Source organism: Asterias rubens, chromosome 11 (assembly GCF_902459465.1).
Source record: "Asterias rubens chromosome 11, eAstRub1.3, whole genome shotgun sequence".
Taxonomy (NCBI): domain Eukaryota; kingdom Metazoa; phylum Echinodermata; class Asteroidea; order Forcipulatida; family Asteriidae; genus Asterias; species Asterias rubens.
Genome location: NC_047072.1, coordinates 3484927 through 3505565, shown reverse-complemented (window position 1 = coordinate 3505565; position 20639 = coordinate 3484927). Strand labels below are relative to the sequence as shown.

The 20639-nt window shown below is 39.3% G+C and overlaps 1 protein-coding gene across 2 annotated transcripts; it reads right to left on the bottom strand.

The window, feature by feature from the left end:
• Positions 1 to 974: 974 nt before the first annotated feature.
• On the bottom strand, positions 975 to 15794 carry LOC117296545 (proteasome assembly chaperone 1-like). 2 transcript variants are annotated; one of them, XM_033779524.1, is made up of 6 exons: positions 15648 to 15794; positions 12246 to 12355; positions 11321 to 11514; positions 9310 to 9511; positions 6921 to 7057; positions 975 to 1632 (listed from the first exon to the last, which is right to left on the bottom strand). In XM_033779524.1, exons 1-6 carry the CDS (start codon positions 15734 to 15736, stop codon positions 1558 to 1560), a joined length of 807 nt encoding a protein of 268 aa, XP_033635415.1. In that variant the 5' UTR covers positions 15737 to 15794; the 3' UTR covers positions 975 to 1557. The 2 variants fall into 2 exon arrangements, with proteins under 2 accessions (XP_033635415.1, XP_033635414.1); XM_033779523.1 differs by having other exon boundaries at positions 15642 to 15793.
• Between the last annotated feature and the right edge of the window lie 4845 nt (positions 15795 to 20639).

Below are 20639 nucleotides of genomic sequence, written 5' to 3'. Positions count from 1 at the left end.
GGAAACTAATTAAAAAGGTACAATTGAATTTAATCATTTCAAAATGTGTACATGTGAATATGGTTATCAAATTTTGAACAAAAAGCTTGAACAAAAATAGAAGAACACCCCTGGACCCCTGTAGTCAGTAACCCTCCTCTCAAGCAACCCACCACTGGAACAGATGTGGACACCTGTTACATACAATGTTAACATGGACATTGTGAAGTTACATTTGAGTATGCCAAGTCACCTTAAAACTAGAACAGTGAAGCTGCCATAGCGAGCTGCCGATCGCGAGATAGAACCAATAACTGACAGAAAAACCAATCACTTGATCAACTGATGGTCAAAGGGGTCATGACAAAAATTACAAGTATGAAATAATGACCATTTAGGTGTTCTTTGTTTTAACTCATTCAAATGAAACCAGTGATGCACTCTTTGGGTTTTATCTTTTCATATGCATCGATATGTAAGAGGCAATATTTGATTTAAGTTTCAAGTCAGTGTATCATTGCAATAAGGAGTTATGACCATTTAAGGTTTTCATTGTTTCAGCTCATTCAACTGGAACCAGTGGTGCACTCTTTGAGTTTTATCTTTTCAAATGAATCTTTGAAATAAGCAAAAAGGTTCAAGTTTCAAGACAGGACATCATTGCTGTTTTTCAGTGACTACTTTTTTACGAATTACATAAATTGCGTAAAGGCACTGGACACAATTGGCAGTCTTCTCACTTGGTGTGTCTCAATATTGTATGCATAAAATAACAAACCTGTGAAAATTTGAGCTAAATTTGGTCGTCGAAGTTGCGAGATAATCAAAGAAAAAACACCCTTGTCACACGAAGTTGTGTGCTTTCAGATGCTTGATTTCGAGAACTCAAAATCTAATTGTGAGGTCTCTAAATCAAATTTGTGGAAAATTATTTCTTCCTCAAAAACTACGTCACTTCAGATGGAGCCGTCTCTCACAATGTTTTATACTATCAACAGCTCCCCATTACTCGTTACCAATTAAGGTTTTATGCTAATAATTATTTTGAGTAATTACCAATAGTGTCCAGATCCACCGCCTTCAACCTTCAGCTTGTTTTTGTAAATTTGAAAATGGGCTATACATGTAGCATTTTTATATTCCAGTAAATTATTATCTCAAATTTTCAAATTTCAAATGGGGGCAGGGGTGAGGGCACCGACATCATTTGGGGGGAACGACCCCCCTTAGTTTGCCACTGCTTCTTACCTGCTTTCTTCCATTCCCCTTGTTTATTACGGAGCCGGGGGACCCCATCATGGTGGTTTGACATCCTTTAATTTCTCCTCAGAGATTCAGTGTCCCTTGCAAAGAACAGGAATTGTGGAAGCTCCCCCTTCGGAAACTCTCCACTTGTTTTTCTATAGTAACTTAAGTATTTGTGGGAAGGAACACACCATTTTCATTTTGCAAAATAGGCTTCTATTGAAAATTTGGACTGTTTTGATGAGGCATCAAGGGCTTAAGGCTAGAGGCTGGTAAGTCTGTAGAATGAGAAGTTCAAGCTGGGAGACCAAGCCTTGTTTCAAGAACTCTCTCTCACGTATAAAGACTGCCTTGAAGAGCTCTTCTTTCAACAAGCTTCCTCAAAACAGATTCTGCATCAGGATTTTCCTGTGTAAAAGAATGATAAACTCCAATCAGCTTTTTTCTTTATTCTGGATTACAATTGAAAACTTGAGGTTAAAACAAAAGTCTTTTAAAAGGTTTTTTTTCGAGGTGTTGCCTGAAAAACATGAAGGCACACAAAGCAAATTCTTAATTTCAATATGGCAATTTTGTGTGCGTGTAGGACACATCTGTAATAAGTGAAACAATTACATGTACCATAAACTCTGCTACAGACAATGTAATTTGAAAGTTTGTTTTTAATCTGCTGCTAGAGGGCGTCTTGGATTGTAAGACATCATCTGTCTTAATTTTTTTCAACCGGACCCTTGGCAGACTACCACACCAGTCAAAACACCTTAAAAATTTCCAGTTTTAAATAACAAGGCACCTAAAGAATATCCAACCTTAGTGAAGTTTATGTGATGTTGTGAATGGTTTTGAATTCAGGATATATTATAGTGTTAAACAAATCTAGTCACAGCAATTGTATAGACATCTTGAAGGTAGCAGACCTTGTAAACACAAGGGAAAAGGGAAAAAAATCAGGCAAGCAAGTCTTAATACAAGATATTGATATAAGTAAACTTAATGGGGCTCATGCAGCTCTAAAGATTTGCAGTTTGAAATTAATAAGTTTGAACACACATGACGTCATCATGGTGTAACGTCCTTCGGATCATCTACATCTGCATCTACATGAACTTGTTATTGTCTACCTGCATGCAAAGTTTCAAGTTAATGCAAGTTTTACAACATTTTCTATATGTTTCATTGCACAATATTTATGAATATTGACGACTGTAAGTGACTTTCTAACCGAAGGAAGAAATGTTTGTTGTAAAACGCTTTGATCATGGAGTTATATACTATGTAGCGTACTCTGCTGGAGCGTGACTCAGCACTGCACAAACTACAGTTGTATGTGTGAACTCTTTGTGCACTACCAATGGGGAAAATAAGTAGTGTTTGAGAAATGAATTTTTGAAGTTTTCAACTTCCGTTTTGAACCAGTACTCAAGATCTAATGTTGATGAACTCCGTGTAGCTTTAAAAGCTTTTTGCAAGACCTCTCTGATGAGGAATAAATTGTTGGAATAGCTTCTATAGGCCTACTTCTTGAGTTATGATTTTTTGAAAGAAAAAACTTTAACGTGAACTTTTGAGTTATTTTAAGTACCTGTGATGCACCTACTTATTGTTTAAAGTGTACTAGGATGTGATTAGCGACATTTTATCGACGTTTTGTGCTGCACTTTTTCAACTCTTTCGGTCTACCGCTGAGGACAGTGTTACCAGACTTTCCATAACACTGATGTGAGATACTGCTACAGTCTGGTACCCTGCTTCATTATGTGCCATCATACATGTACATCCACCAGTGCTAATACCAATCCATTGGCTTACTCTAGAGATACTTTGCTTTCAAAGAGACATTTGTGCTACGATGTCAAACTTAATCATCAAGTGTGGAACACTATTACAGCTCTCAGAATCAACAAATTCTGAAGAGGGTGCCGTGCTGGACGAATGAAACAACGACCAATTGCCATTGCAACCATAACAAGTCAATTCCGGCATGCCCATTATGACCGCTCTGTCAACTGTTGCCGTCGGTGTAACATTACAAACCTTGTCCACATCCCATTGCAACCGATGGAAGTCAAAGATGCACCATCAGTGAAGTTTGCAGCCTGTAATGCACAATCAATTAAATCTAAGACTGCATCTGTGTGTGACTTCATAATTTCACTTGACCTTTTGATTGCCAGGGATACCGACAACATCATATCAAACATCACAGTTCAGAGTGACCAACCATCCGATCACGCAGCTACGGTATATAACCTAAACATTGCCCGTCCTGACCCAGTGAAACTACAATTCGCAAACTGCGTGAAATTAATATTGAGCAGTTCAAGTGTGAAATTAATTCTTCACCTCTTGTAATTATCCAGCCTCAGACTTGAAGTACATGTTGAACAGTATAATAGTGTCTTATCGGAGCTCACCGACAAACATGCACCAATCGTGACACGATCCATAACACTGAGACCTCACACCCCCTGGTACAATGACATGTTGCGTGAGCAAAAGCGGGCAAAACGTCGTCTTGAGCGAAAGTGGGCATCGCGGGACTGGAAGTGCACAAACAAATTGACCAAGAAGAATGTCGAAAGTACAAGTCGTCCCTTGAAAAGACAAAGACAGACTATCACAGAGCTCAAGTAACTGACTTTATTGATAAACTTTCTGCTGCCAAACTAGCGAAGGTTCTCCCACTGTACGAATCGGCTAGTGATCTTGCATGTATATTCTCTGAGTTCTTCCAGGAGAAGATTCAAAAGGTGAAGGATCAACTGGATAGTCTGTCTCCCTTCACGCCCGTACAAGATGAAAAGAGCATGGTCCCCCAACTCAGTGAGTTTAAAAGAATGTCACATGCAGCAGTACGTAAAATCGTCCTGGACTCACTGTCAAAGTCTTGCCCCCTCGACCCAATTCCATCTTGGCTGTTGAAGAGATGTCACAATGAACTGTTACCTACATGTACTGTATGTGATATTGTGAACCACTCTATTACATCTGGGGAAGTACCAGGCATCTTTAAAGAGGCTCAGTTAACACCACTGATTAAGAAACCAACACTTGACCCGGAGTCCTCATTGTTAATTTTTTGAGACTCGCAAGCCAAGGTGAATTTCACTGTATATGTATTTTTATGTGTTTAAATGTGTGACAATAAACAATTGAATTAACTAACTATCGTCCAGTTTCGAATCTGTCTTTCATCTCAAAAATCACAGAGAGATGTGTGGCAGCACAGTTTACCAGCCACCTCGACATCTACAACTTACATGGTGAAAGACAGTCATCTTATCGCCAGCACCACTCGACAGAAACTGCACTGCTACGTGTGTCAAAGGACATAATATTACGATCGGTCGATGCACATGGAGAGGTGGTTCTTGTTCTTTTGGATTTGACGGCCGCCTTTGATACCATAGGTCAGCTATTCTGTTGCAGAGACTGCACCAAAGTACATCTTAGACCTACTCACTGAACACAGACCTACATGCTCGCTGAGATCCAAACACTTGCTCAAACCTGTCAAAACATCTACTTCATAATGCCAACAAAATAACACCAATTAACTATAAAAAAACAAATAACAAAAACACTATTGCCTATGTACAGAATGTACGTAGTAAGTTTCAATTTTGTACACGCTTTACTTTTGTTTAAAATTGCTGGAGAAGGTTCGGAGAGAAAGAAGAACGTGAGAAAAACAAAAACAATTACAGAATAACAACAACCGTTGGCCAAACACCTAATTAACTAGACATGTAGTGTTTGTATATTTACAAACACTAGGTGTTCGGTGTAGAGCTGTCTGAGTTAGAGTAAGCATGTCCTTACACAAAATTTAATTTACACATTTGAAATAAGAAACATTGATCAACTTAAAAACTGATGAGGTCATTAGGATGTCAAAACTTAAATTGTATCAAGTCTTTGATACACACTATAACTCCCTTTCCCTATGTATCAAGTCTTTGATTAACACTATAACTCCCTTTCCCTATGTATGTGTGCGCTCTTAGCATTGAAAAATTTTGTAAAAAGGAGAAAAAAAGGATGGGATTTGAATCCCCATCATTTGCATTGCAAGAGCAAATGGGTTACCACGGGGCCTTGTAAAAGTGATTCTGAATAACCAAAGAGGTGCAGTACTCACTGTCTATCCAGTAGTAATAACCAAAGAGGTGCAGTACTCACTGTCTATCCAGTAGTAATAACCAAAGAGGTGCAGTACTCACTGTCTATCCAGTAGTAATAACCAAAGAGGTGCAGTACTCACTGTCTATCCAGTAGTAATAACCAAAGAGGTGCAGTACTCACTGTCTATCCAGTAGTAATAACCAAAGAGGTGCAGTACTCACTGTCTATCCAGTAGTAATAATGCAAATTTGTAGGCCACAAATGGACCAATCAGAAGGTTGTCTAATTAGTATATTTTGAGGAGTCAAAATACTCATAAATGCATGCTTTATACAGTGACAATAACACTTCATTGATCCCCCTTTGTTAAAGACACAGGGACACTAGACCTCAAATTCTCAATCTGAGGTCTCAAAATCAAATTTGTGGAAAATTACTTTTCTCGAAAACTACATCACTTCAGATGAAGCCGTTTGCCCCATAGTTTATACCATCAACCTCTCCCTAATACTCCTTACCAAGTAAGGTTTTGTGCTAAATAATTATTTTGAGTAATTACCAATAGTGTCCACTGCCTTTGAATAAATATATTTTATCAGAATGCAGTTTAGTATGAAATTAGCTGGTAAAATAGTCAAATGGTAAAAAAGTGATTAAATCAAAATAGCTTTCAAAATTTCTCATCTTCTTAATAAACAGACAGAAAAAAGTATACATTCAGTTTAAGGAAAATAAATAAGGGAATAAAGGGGTAGCGACGAGTTCTTCAACGGCCGTTTAAAACCGGCAGGGTCGGCGGCCGTGTGATAAAGTCCCCGCACGACAACGACCCTGCAAGGTTTTAAACGGACGCTTAAGAACGAGTCACTACTTTTTTATTCCCATTCATAAACTTTAACAATTTAACAATTGAAAATTCGAGGTTTGAAATTTTTTTTCAAAAACTTTGTGCAGAATATGTTCGATGAGCGTCTGTTGTGTGTTAGCGCGCGCGCTTAGATTACACGCGCGCGCTTTCCACGTGATAATCTTGCGCACCCAACACGCGGAAGCCAGCTTGTTATAAACAGCTCCAGCTGGTCACTATCAAAGGTTTAAACACCTCCACGTGACGCGCTCTCCACCAATAGGAGTAGAGAAACTGTCTGGGGTATTTATGGATGATCAACACCAGCCTATTTTTTATTCGCTGCTGTAGGAGCATGGTCCATGTGTTATGGTTGGTCATTAGTGGGTTGAACTTGAAGAACATTAGATCAGCAGCATGGTTGGTCATTAGTGGGTTGAACTTGAAGAACATTAGATCAGCAGCACATTTTATATTAAATTCATGTAATATAAGTAATGATCATTTTGGTGGCTTACCACTGTTTATTGACCTCGTCTTGGTCCGGTGGCTAGCCACCAAACCACATAAAGACAGCTCCCTAATATCAAGCATGCATGAATGCACATGATGTCCTCAAGATATGCTTTCTGATTGATTAGAGGACTTTTGGGGCAAAAACAGTTGCATACATGTATGCATGTATGTGACTGGACTAGGGGGACTACTAGTCATTTGAACTCACCTGAACAATATCTTTAATTGGGTCAGATGATAGTAAAGGCAGGAATACCTTGATGTCATCTGTGTGTAGGAACAGGCTGTCAAAGAAGCCAATGCACAACAGGCAGGATACACCATATATCTGACAGTGGCTTAAGACTGTATCAAATGAAGATAACAAGAATTTGGCATTTAAACATACATAAAGGGAGGGTATACACTGTACGTGTACCTTTGGTAACTGTTACCGAGACTAATGACCATAAAAACTTACTTGGTAAGAGCATGTAATAGGCACTGCAGCTGTTGAAAATAATATAGGATCATTCTGTGTCACCCCCCCCCCCCCCAAAAAAAAAAAAAAAAAAAAATAAATAAATAAATAAAACCCCAAAATTAAACCCTCGCCTCTTCAAATTTGCTCAAATTTGGTTCATGGGGTAATCGTGGCTCATAACAAGCTCAAATTTCAGCTCCATCTGTTAAACGGTTTTAGCGCAACGGCAAGCTATTTCTGGTTGATTTCGTTCAAAATGTGCCTGCCTGCCAATATTCATGCAACCATAAATCTGTAACCATTGGGTCAAATTGGTTGAAATTGATGTCTCTGTTAAGAAAACTGCATAAGCTTTCCAAATGTGCCATTCCCTTTTTTATAGGAATATGTTTAGGTTTAATAATCCTTTGACCTTGGATTTGACCTCGTGGATCACGTGATCTGGCGATGAACTTCGGTGAAAATTAACCTCTGTATGTTTTCTCCACAACATTAAAAATTTAGAGTAATGATATTTTTGGCTTGCTTTCAAGCTCCACTCAAAGTTGTCCTACTTGCCTATTCCTAATGTAAAGTACATTTATGCATGTACATAACATACATGTCCATACGTATGTACATGTATGATTTTGCTTGTATAGACCAAGACCGGTCTCGAGACCTGCAACACTGCTTTACATGACGGAGATGAACATCTAATTTTCGCAAGAGGTTGTGGCTCTGAAAAGAGCTGACCCTGTTTCCCTCTGAGTTGCCTACTACAGTTTATCTGTTTCTGTATTTCTTTAGTCGTACTTATTTGACCTCATTTAGCGAAATTGATTGCCTCTTTATGAAATCTTTAGTCGAACCTGGCTTTGCTAATTTGAATGATGATTGTGAGCAGTGTTGCAGGTCTCGAGACCGGTCTCGATACCACTTTTTAGGGTCTTGGTCTTCTCACATTGAGGTCTCGGTCTTGGTATCGGTCTTGGATATAATCTGCTGATTATTTGTTTACGTATTATTATTACTATTAGTACTACTTTTGTTATTATTATGATTGTGAAGGTCTCCAGTCTTGGTCTTAGACATGTTGGTCTTGGTCTCGAGTTTACCGGTCTCGACTTTACATGTACAACACTGATTGTGTGTCATGAAAAAGAAAGACGATTTGCTAAATTGAACGGAGTGCTAAAGGAATTTAAATGGCTCAAAACGAAATAGACTGGTCGAATTCTGAATTGAAATGCAGTAATAACTGGAGAGGTAAAACAGCTTTACTTCAAATGCTTGAATATTGAATTGGCTGCTCATCTGCCAAATTTACAGAAAAAAAACCACTATTTAATAGTACTATAAACTTGCAGAGTACAAACATTAATCCCTTTTTGATCAATAGTTATCTGGTTGAGAAGCTACAACTTAAATTTGCTCTGTTTTTCTTAGCTAATTTCTTTGTACTTTGATCATTTTTTGTACTCAATCTTATCTACAGGACATTTTCTGTTCATCTGGAGTCATCTGCATTGTGAAATTAATGATTTTCTGTTGGGATTTTTTCACTAACAGACACTTTGGTGACTTAAGTATTCATGTCGTTGACATCCATATAACAATAATGCAAACCAGTTTAAGCATCTACTTCAGGCTTTTGGTCTTACCCAGCATATCAAGGAGCCGACTCATCGTCTCGGTCATTGCCTAGACCTTGTCATAACTCGTGAAACCTCCCCAACAATTGTCTCAAACTTTGTTATACTACCTGGATTATCAGACCATTATGCAGTCATGTGTAACTTGAGTCTGTTCAAGCCCAAAGTCCAAACTGTCAATGTAAAGAGCCGACAGTGGAAACATGTTAGTGTTCCGCAACATAGGAACTCATTTAGCAAAGCTAGAAATTGATCACGACTGCTTGGACTCCTATGTCAGCCAAAATCAGAGTGCTGTCAGTGTAATTTAATTCAATGAAGAAGACAACAAATCATCCCAAAAAGTTCAGTTTCTGCATTTGAGAGCATGTCTGCTCGAGGAATTACCGGCACAAAAGAAAATGTGATCTTTCTTTTGCATGCTGCGATACATGTAAGATGAAATAATAATAACAATGATAATAAAAGGTATTTATATAGCGCATTACAAAAAAACATACCTGATGCACTTAGTCCTTTGATAACATTTGGTGATTCAAGTGAAGGACATGGCTGTATTTTCCTGCCTTGTGTACTGGATTGCATTGAGCGTAGAAAGCAGGCTGGAATCTCTGATGATGACATATCCGTTCTGTACTCTGCAGTGGATGCCATGTCCATTACAATGACCTCCATATCTGTTGAGTCCAGGTTTTGAAAGAGCTACAAATGCAATAATACACGGGGGAAACACTAAAAAAGTATACCAATGCAACTGTAACAATGTAGCATTACGTCACTGTTTGTATGAATACAGTCGAACAATTGTCAACCGATTATTTGGGGAGCAGTTTGCGATGCGAAACGCCACACCAGGTTTTAAATCAGAATTGGGGAGTACTCAATATTCATTGAGTCAACACAACTCAGCTGAAACCTATTGGTAGTATCTGCCTCCAACAGTGGACTCTTTTGTTATAGGTTCCTGGTTTGAATGTGTATACCTACTACCCACACACACTCGGAAGGACATGTCAAAAAACAGTAGCCTATGCCTCTTCCGTGGCTTCCTACCGCGGGGAATGATGAATCCTCAATATTATATAATTCCTTCACTTTTAATGTTCCTGTAAACCTTCAACAAACAAGGACTAAGTTAAATATTGTTATTGTCACGACCAACCCATAGACTAAGGGGCCGACCCTAACAATGCCTTTGTACATTACAAGTACTGCTGCTGCACAGTTAGCACTTGCACACCTGCCAAAACTATTTACAACCAAGCAGCTGCTGCCAAGTAGAGCTCACAGTAGCAATTATTTATTGTACAATAACAAATCTTGGCCCTTCAATTTATTGTAACAATTTATTGTACACAGACATACAAAATACCACTTCCAATCACCTTCCATGGGTCTAGCTTAGCCCTGGGGGGCCTTACACTTTTGTATTATACATGTACTATAGTGATGCCTAGATATCAGGGTCCATTTCTGGGGCGGAAAACGTTTGAAAGCTTCATAACTCAAATTTTCCCTGCAAGAAGCCACTAATTTCCACAGATTCACATTCCATGGCAAAATATATTTTTCTGCGGTTGGTTTTGGTCGTCATATATTCCTCACAAATATGTAATTTTCCTGAATTAATGCAGCTCCCAACATTAACAAAATTTCCATATCTTGCATTGCATTTGCGTGTTAAACTGTGCAGTCAAGATACAGTGACCACGAATCATGCGTCTTGCATCTTGCACGCGAGTGTATACGAGGACGCACGGCAGCAGACAACACTGTGAGAAAATGATCAAAACAGGATTTTTTTTAATGTTGGGAGCTGCACGAAAATGACGGATTTGTGAGGAATATGTGACAACCAAAACCCACTGCAGAAAAATGTATGCCGCCATGGAATGTGAATCTGTTGAAATAAGTGGCTTCCTGCAGGTACAATAAGATTTGAGTTATAAAGCTTTGAAAATTTTCCGCCCCAGAAACGGGCCTTAATTGTTAGGACTCTGTATCTGTGTACAGCACAGAGGAAGGGTCCTATAATGTACATATGTATGTGTAGGGCTAGGTCTAGCTGTGACAGCTATAAATAAACAAAAGAATTTTTAAATCCAAGTCCTTTACAAGTTCTTTTCAGTGTGCATTTGAATAAAATTATTATAATTCCTGGCGAGAAGGTACTTTTCTCCACAATATCATTCACAACAATGTCCCATAGCTGGCAGTTAGAAACACTTAGGCAAATCAGGAAAAAACCCCAAAGAAACACATAAACAACCCGATACAAGATATCCAAGACCTTGCGGCTGGATATCAAACCAAGAATAGACTTGCCCAAAGCTAAGAGGCGAAACGGCGCGCTGCCCATGGTAGCGAGAATAGACTTACACAAAGCTACATGTAGCGGACGATACGGCAATCAATATGGCACACTGCCCATGGTAGTGCGACTGGGAAATAATCCATGCAAAGGTCTTGGAACCAAGACTAAGCTATTAGCCAAAATTACATGTTTATTACCTGTTTTGTCCATACATGTGACATTCCAGGAAGAACCTCATTTTTGCACTGACAGACTAGAACATCTGGATGGTTTTTCAGCCGGTAAACTGAGCACTTGTGATGACCTTTAGCAGAATTTGACCTGCTTAGATCATATTCTATTGTCGCGACAACTTCTATCTTGCTCCACAAAATGTAGGCTTCTAGAAAAGCTTAAAAAGTAAAAAAGAAAACATAAAAATTTGATGCAAGTAAAACAATCAGAGATTATACATAATGAGATGTAGTTAATATTGGGAGTCTCATCGATGGCTACACATCATGCACTTCTACTGTAGGTTCATTAATTTCAAATTAAGCATTTGCATGTACTGTTTTTTTTACAAATCTCAGAGGACACAGAGGGCGGCTGATGTTCAACATTCTTCGGGTTCTATTTCTATGGGTTGAACAAAGACAAATTGACTAGAGCTGGATCTGAACCAAAAACCTCCTACATTAGACTGCTGATGGTTATTTCTATTAAGTCTACAGTGTACATGAAGGTGAAATAAGCAATTTCCATGACCAGGTTTGACATAAAAAAATTGGTCTCATCCAAATTAAATTAAAATTTAATACTGTGTTTGTAATGTACATGTATGTATCACTTACGATCAAAATGCAAGGATAAAAAATCATTGTAAAAGCCCAACTTATTGTGGTTATCTTCATCACTATCACCGTCAATGTCATTGTGTCATTGTCACTATCAGCCGTTCATGTACATAGCAACACCACAACTGTAATAGTCAAGTTGGGTCTGGTCCCAACTACTTACATACAGTTGGGATGATTCTACAGTTAGGCTGGGACATGAACATCTTTTGGAATCACATTCCCAAACATCATTGCAAAAGATAACTCTAAGACGTGCTCTAAACAACATATTGATGGTGCAAACCTGTTGCTGCAGGACCAACAGCTATGATGAGTGTTCTGCAACTCAATTTCCTTACTTCAGATTCCTCCATCTCTTTATTGACACCTGGTTGCCAAGCAAACTGCGGCTCACTGAAAATGAACCTTTATAAAGTAAGTTTTTATATACAAGGAGCCAGTAAATAGAAAATGTTGAGACAAAATTATATTATTCATTCTTCACAATCTTATTTAGTTCCCTTGAAATACATATTTTCCTAAAAACAACATTTTGAGGGGATTTAAGACAGTGCATACTATTGGTAATTGTAAAAGACCTGTCTTCACAGTTGGTGTATCTCATCATGTGCATAAAATAACAAACCTGTGAAAATTTGAGCTCAATCGGTCATCGAACTTGCGAGATAATAATGAAAGAAAAAACACCCTTGTCACACAAAGTTGTGTGCTTTCAGATGCTTGATTTCAAGACCTCAAGTTCTAAATCTGAGGTCTCGAAATCAAATTCGTGGAAAATTACTTCTTTCTCGAAAACTACGTTACTTCAGAGGGAGCCGAATAAAAGATTTGTTGAAGGACAAAACATTTTTTTAACAGCTATAGGGCCTAAACGTTGTTGTCCCATTACTGGCTCTGCTTATAATAAATGTAAATAGCATTCCAGACAGTGTCGCTATTCCTATTGATGGAGAGCGCATCATATGGGGGTGTTTAAACGGTTAGTAATGACCAGCTGAACACCAGTTGTTTTCGGATACGTTTAGATGCATACTAAACTGCTCACAAAAAGTTAGGAAACCTTTTTTCAACCAAGTATATTTTTATCATTTATCACTCTGTTTGTATTAAGTCATAATATCAATGCAAAGCTGAGGTGTACCTCTTTAAAATGATACCACATTTGCAATGATGACATGTTGCTAAAATTGGCTACATGAATATGAGTGACAATGAGGCAAAGTCACAAATCAAATGTGCCAAAATTACCGTTATCTGTACTAAACAGTCAGTAGGAAATGATCAATAATCAAACCGGTCAAGCTTTAGAACCATGAATGGTTTACACAAACATTGGTATAGTGTCCCCCACCCTTCAAAAAGTTGTGACATCCTTTGCCTCCAGGATAAATGCCCATGGTGGGACACAGGCATGACAGGGACAGGGTTTTGTACCGGTCTAACACAGTGCAAAACTTGGGCTTCAAAAAAAGAGTGGGGGGGGGGGGGGGGGGGGGGGGACATTTGATATTCCGCCCCCCCCCACCCTCCAAAAGATGGGGGGGGGGACATGTCCCCCTGTCCCCCCCCCCCCCCCGATTGACGCCCACTCGTAGAACGAAACCTCATTCATAATCAAAGTTCTAGGAGTAGAGGCTTTCAATCATCTATAGCAAAAAAGGGGGTTATTAATCATTACTACTTCTAGAAACTAAGTATGCTAAGGCTCTGCTCACGGGGAGCCTAATAAATAGTTTCTAGAATAGTTGTGATAACTTAACCCTCCTGCCGACGGTAAAGCCGGAGGGTTACGACTCAAACTCGAACGTCATACAGCAATCAGGTCCAACGCGTACAATTTTGACAGCTAGTCAACAGATTTGCTCCATTTTTACCACTTTCGAAAATCATGACACAAATTGATTCTAGGAACACGAACTTAATCCTCAATGTCTAATGAATCCTTTCCTACCACCATTGAGAAAATGTTTTGAAGAAAACTTACCAGATCCCAAAGCGAAACAGTCACAAATTTTCCAGGTGGAAAATTTGGTGCGTTGCATAGCCTGTTTTTTTTACCGAGCTAGGTTGGACTAAACCATTCAGTTAAAGGGGTGTTACAAGGCAGTGCAGCAATGCGTGTGCGCTGTTCGTTTACAACGCCCACCGTTCACTCATATAGGGCGCACGCTCAGCCGCACTGCCTTGTAAACACCCCTTTAACAGAATGGTTTAGTCAAACTCGGCTCAGCAGGTACATGCAGTTCAGCGCTTGGTGACCAAAACATAAAGCATTGAACATATCGGGGGTAATTGCGATACCGATAACGCAACCCTCCTGCCTCCTGCCGTCGGCAGGAGGGTTACGTTATCACAACTATTTCTAGAAGTAAATTCAATACGCTGGACTCCCAGAAGCAGAGGGAGGGAAACCAGCGTACTATTTCTTTTCATACTATTTGCACTATGAATGTCATGATGGGGCTTAGTTGCGATAATCGTAACCCTCCATCCTCCCGACGGTCGGAGACCGGAGGGTTACGACACAAGACTGATATTATCGGTGTAACTAGCAGTTTTGACCAGTTTTTGCCAGACTCGTGATCAGATTCGTCCTTTTTCTTCACTTTCCAAAATCATGACAGACATTCTAAACACATGGAGTTGATCTTTATTGTATGACAACGTCATCTGGAACCCTTAAAACAACATCATGAAAATATTTGGCAGAAAAACGACAAAAACTTACCAAAAGACTGACCGAATATATCCATAATCCATAGCGGGGCCAACTAGTGATTTTGAACGTCGCACTTGCTTGGCAACAACCAATCAGCGTGACCCAACCAAACACGCATCTGGACGAGCCAGTATAGTTTGTGCACGCACGATGTTCATACAGTACATGTACATGTACATGTACATGCCTGCATGCTGCGCACTCGGTGCGGGGGATCGGTGCTTACACACACAGGCGGTGAGTTTGCAAGCTGGAATGGCCGATACGCATACGACAGCCATGGCTCGTCCAGATGCGTGTTTGGTTGGGTCACGCTGATTGGTTGTTGCCAAGCAAGTGCGACGTTCAAAATCACTAGTTGGCCCCGCTATGGATTATGGATATATTCGGTCAGTCTTTTGGTAAGTTTTTGTCGTTTTTTTCTGCCAAATATTTTCATGATGTTGTTTTAAGGGTTCCAGATGACGTTGTCATACAATAAAGATCAACTCCATGTGTTTAGAATGTGTGTCATGATTTTGGAAAGTGGAAAAAAAGGACGAATCTGATCATGAGTCTGGCAAAAACTGGTCAAAACTGCTAGCTAGTTACACCGATAATATCAGTCTTGTGTCGTAACCCTCCGGTCTCCGACCGTCGGGAGGATGGAGGGTTACGATTATCGCAACTAGATGGGGCTATACTTCTAGTTCTAGAAACTCGGCTCCCAGTATTCCCCCGTGTGCAGAGGAGGCTCAGCATGCTCAGAGCCTTGGTAATAGTAGAATGTAGCTAGTAGAAGCATGGAGGAATCTCCATGGTAGAAGTAGGATGGATTGGAAGTAGGATGGAGGATAATGATTACATTAATAAATAATAATACAAGTTTTAGGCCTACAAGTACAATTTAACAATCTACATGGATAAGAATAAAATTACGATTAAACAAACAATTAATGGAAGTATTATCAATCAACTAACGGGAACCTTGGCAGCATTTCGTCTCCTTCGTCTTCGTCATCATCGTCCACTGCTCTTGAGCTCAACGTGAGCACTTCCCCGAAGAAGGTTGCCATTTTTTGCACCAACCAACAACAAACAACTAACTGTGATGATAATGTACGTGCTGACCAAAGATCGTATAGCGCCGCGTGCGGCGCAAGATAGATAACTCAACGCAAATGCTGAAATTTTCATGGGCCAAAGCGGGCGCCATTTCGGCAAGTAAAGTTTACACACTGACACTGCAAAACTCTCGATAGGCTAGGCGCAGGCAGCACTCCAACTACACAACGCCAACTCGGCGGGTTGCGGCCATAAACTGCCAAAATAGTAAGGCCAAATGCCCTCATTTGCCTTTCTTCAGGTTCCCGAAGAAAACAGAAAGGTGAGTCTTTAGCTGATAATGGGTTATCCATTTGTAATAATGGGTTTAAAAGTAAGATTATTTTGCTACAGCTAGATAGAAAATAGAATCGTAACGTACGGCAAGTTCGTTGTTGTTCTGATTTCTGAGTGGTTTGTTGTAATTTTTTGTCGGAGTGTTATGATTTTATTTATTTGTTTAAGTTTCAACAATCATCGTACAAATGTATCATTTAAGCTTGTAAGTGTGCCTCGACTTGTTTATCTAGTACTACTGTCATCATGGTCATTCTATTGTGTTCTGGAAAAATTAACAAGTTTGTTTTATTAGGCTCTCGTCTCTCCTCAGACATGTCAGACTCTACAGTACAGTCACAGACAGTACAGTCAGACAGGACTAATTTGCCAACAACAAAAATGTAACTCTGTAACTCTCAAAAATGTAATGTGTCATAAACTCAGCGCTTTTTTTATTCAAACAGAAACAGAAACAAAATGCATTCACACACAGACAAAAGACAAGAGGCCCTGTCACAAGCGAAAAAATGTTCTTTGCACTTTGTTATTTCTTAATAATTTATTTGATTGCAAACAACATGTTTATCAACAACAAAAATTTGAAATGAAAAGGCGTTTATTAATGATCAAACATTTTAAAGTAAATGTAGGTACAAATGAAGAGCGCCCTCCTGTCTTCAGTGATTAGCGTCCCTCTTTTAACATGTTAAACTGCAGTTTTCATGCATGACCATTTTGTTGTCCTCAGAACTTTACATTTTAAACTTTTAAAAAGGGTCTAAGTTTAATCATGGAGGATGGTCTAATTTATTCCTCCATGGTTTAATAGTACTGAGTACAAACTACTAATCTATCTACTGAACTTTTTGTGTGTATTTCTGATAATTAATTAACATATTCATTTTATACTTATAATCCATTTGTGCGCTGTAGTCCCTACATTACATAGTTGTTTTGTTATTTTGTTATTACCATTTTCAGAAGCCAGCAGTGGGTTCAGAACATTCGGCGTAAGGACCTGCAGGGGAGAACTCCATGGTACCTTTACAATAACTGCAGGATATGCTCTGAGCATTTTGAGACCAATCAATTTGTCAATGCAGAAAAAAGGAGGTTGAAATGGGATGCCATCCCAACGGTTTTCAATGTGCCAAATCCCCCCAAATCAGTCCAGCCAACAAGAAGGCCTGCTTACTATAAGAAAAGAATCAGCGCTTACAAAAGCATGGAATTTCGGCGCTTATGTCAAGCGTATTTCACAGGTTAGCAGGAAATTTTTGCTTGTGGGCATGCTTACTCCACGGTACCTAGCACAGAAACCTAGCACTTGCACAGTAAGCACAGAATTTGACAGTAAGCAGAGCCATGAAATTAGGCCCGGTTAATTTTGGGCATGGAACTCTTTTGGGAGATGAGCTGAGTTGCAAATAGTCAGAGCTGAGCAGTAGATCAGTGCAGCAGGATGCAAAGTTGCAGAGCAGCTAGCCCACTGGTGGTTGCTGATAGAGATTGTTAGTTAGCTGAATGAGCAGAGACAGAATAGATATCCAGTGACACACACAGCAGGGTACACAGAGCACACAATAAATCAAACCGTATACTATTTACTAGAGCAGCGCAGACTCCCCACCCCCTACACATTTCCACAATTCATAAGATGCACAGTATACAAATTGAATCACTCAATCTGATATTACATACCAAGTATACTAATTGTGAATATTGATGATTGAAGTTTGCATGAATAAATAACCACAATTCTTCTGTTGAAATTAAATAAAACGTTTCAAAGACTGATTTATATTGCTGTTTTAGTTGTCAGATAATAAGTAGACTGGCTCCTTGATCTTCCCCAAACTCTCCTTTATTGACTCCAAGATCATCATGATCTGCAGGCTGCAAAAAATCAGAACATTCCTACTTCTGAAAAGAAACCACTGTGAAAAATTTCTGGCAAAAGTGTGTTCCATTTGTTTGTGACAGCAGAGATTTTCTTACAGAGATTTGAGCACATTGTAATGGTGTACATAATTTGTTATGGATGTAATAAGCTTTACTGCATAACCTTTTGTGTTTCTATCTGAGAACTTTATAAACTGGTGTTCCTATTGTTGAGGTTTCACGGTTGGCAGGTATGGATTATGCCCCTTTTAGTTTCCATGTTTATATCATCAGCCTCTGTGGGTAAATGCTCTCCCATAGACAAAACCCCAAACACCAAGTCCACCCTCCCCCAAAACACTAAGCCCACCACACCCCTCCCTCTACTCCCATCAGCGATGAAACATTGGCGTTAACAATCCTGTTCCTAATCAGCGGATGCAGATCAACTACTTCCGGGTCCCATCTATCCCTACAGCTTAATCAACCCAGTCATCATAGCAGAGACATCATCAAGTGCAGAGAAAACACAACTTGAAGCCCCACTCTCTAGTGAGTGTCATATTTGTTTAATCTTATATTATTATTCTTAACTGTAAATGTGTATTCTAAAATAAATGAACCCTAAATCTTGAAAACGTCAGAATAAATGTGTACTGCACACCTCTGTTAAACACCAAAAAGTATTTTGTTTTCTGATGCCTTTATGTTTTGTTATGTATGTACTTCATTTTAATCAAGACTCTAGTCTTATCTTAGTCCTTGTTGTGACAACTGACAATTTTGTAAATAAAATAGTTGCAGGCAGGCTTGTCATTGTATTGTAATTGTTTAAACCATGGATGGAGCTGTAAAAGGGACAGAAGGGACAAACAAGCCCCAATTTGATGTAGTTCTTTTCAAACGTTTGAGCTCTATCACAACAATAGGATAGTCATAACTGTAAAGTTCCAAAAATTCTTCTAAATCTAAGCATAATATAGAATGCCGATATAAGATGGCGATATATATGATGATGCGATAACGTGTGGACGCACTTGCATTGAGCTCTCAGAAATTTCATGTTTTAAGCTCAAAATCCTACCTTCCGACCTGCTCAACCCATCCAATCTTGTTAAATATCATCATCGAACAGCAGTGAGCCTACATCCAGAACCAATAATGCCTGGTGGACGAAGAAAATCGCCAAAGTCTACATCACCGGATCGGGAGACACCCATTTTGTCACCCCAGTCGGGCCCCACCACTGAGCCCCTGGAACCCCATGGGGACTTCCAGCAGTTTGTCCGGAGTGCCCTGCAAGAGATCCGTCGGGGACAAGTCGACCTTAATAGGCGCATCGACACCATTGAGGCAAGCTTCAATACAGCCATTGAATACCAAACTAAACGCGTGGATGAACTTGAAGTAAAGATCAACGAGCTTGAGAAAATGGCTACCAAGCGGGCTCAAGCTGATGAACAGTTAGCTGAACATGCTGAAAAACTTAACAAGTTGGAGCGGTTTAGCCGTCGGAGCAACATCCGAGTAATTGGTTTCCCTCAAAACAAGGATGAAGACTGCCTGGACATCTGCAAGCAGATGCTCAAGGACAAGTTTGGTCTCCATGACGTCAAGCTTGAAAGAGCACATCGGGATGGCCCCAAAACACCGGGTCGTCCACAACATCTCTTGTTTAAACTTAACTGTTACCAGGACAAAGTTACAATTCTTCGTCAACAGCGACAGGTCTTAGCCGACACCCCCTACTTTTGCACCGAGGATCTGACCCGGCAAGACCTGCAAGAGAAACGCCGTTGGAGTTTGGAGGTGTCCAAGGCCTACAAGGAAGGACACAAGTACAGGTTTGTTGCTGGCAAGTGGCGGAACAACACAGGGGGGTCTCGCTGCATTCTACCGAGTTTGATACTCCCCCTGCCCGCACCAGTAGCAACGCCAGACTCTTTTCATCACGCTTCCATCTCATTACACCTTCATCAACATTCCATTTCTTTGCTGTCTTCACCTACCGGATAACACTGTGCTTGCTACCTCCATGTTGCTAGTAATTATCACTTTCATTTGGTTCTCCATTGGACAGTTTTGTTTAAACTCAGTTGTTTGTTTGAGGTTCCATTGCCAGAATTGTACTCATTTATTTGAGTGTGATTTAACATGTATATGTTTTGCTTTTCTTGCTTGCATTTGCTCTATTTCATTTCTGCTTTTTATTTTATTTTATTTTGAGCTTTATAGTTATTTATTTAGTTAATTGTCTTCATTTCTTATATATTCTATTATTTTTATATAGGTTCTTATGGTTGGAGGGAGACATATGTGTGGATTCATGAAATAATCTCTTATTGAATGAATTTACTTGTGTGTTTCCCTGTAATTATGAGAATTTATATTTGTTCATTTTTTTTCTTTCTGTGCTCCATGTAATTTGATGTACGTTCATTGATACTCCATCTCCTTTGATCGTACTTCATTTGCGACTAAGTTTTCTGTTGTTTTTGTTTATATTTGTTTGCATTTATGTTTGCTAATTTAACCACTGATAACTCATTTGTTGCTGATGATGCTAGCTACAATACCTGTTCTTACTTTGATCGCAATGATTTTTGTAATCTAAAGGTTTCTACCCCTGATAATTTCTCAATTTTTTATATGAACTCCAGGAGCCTCTGTAGACATTTTTACGATATTCATGACTTCGTGCTCTCACTCAATCAT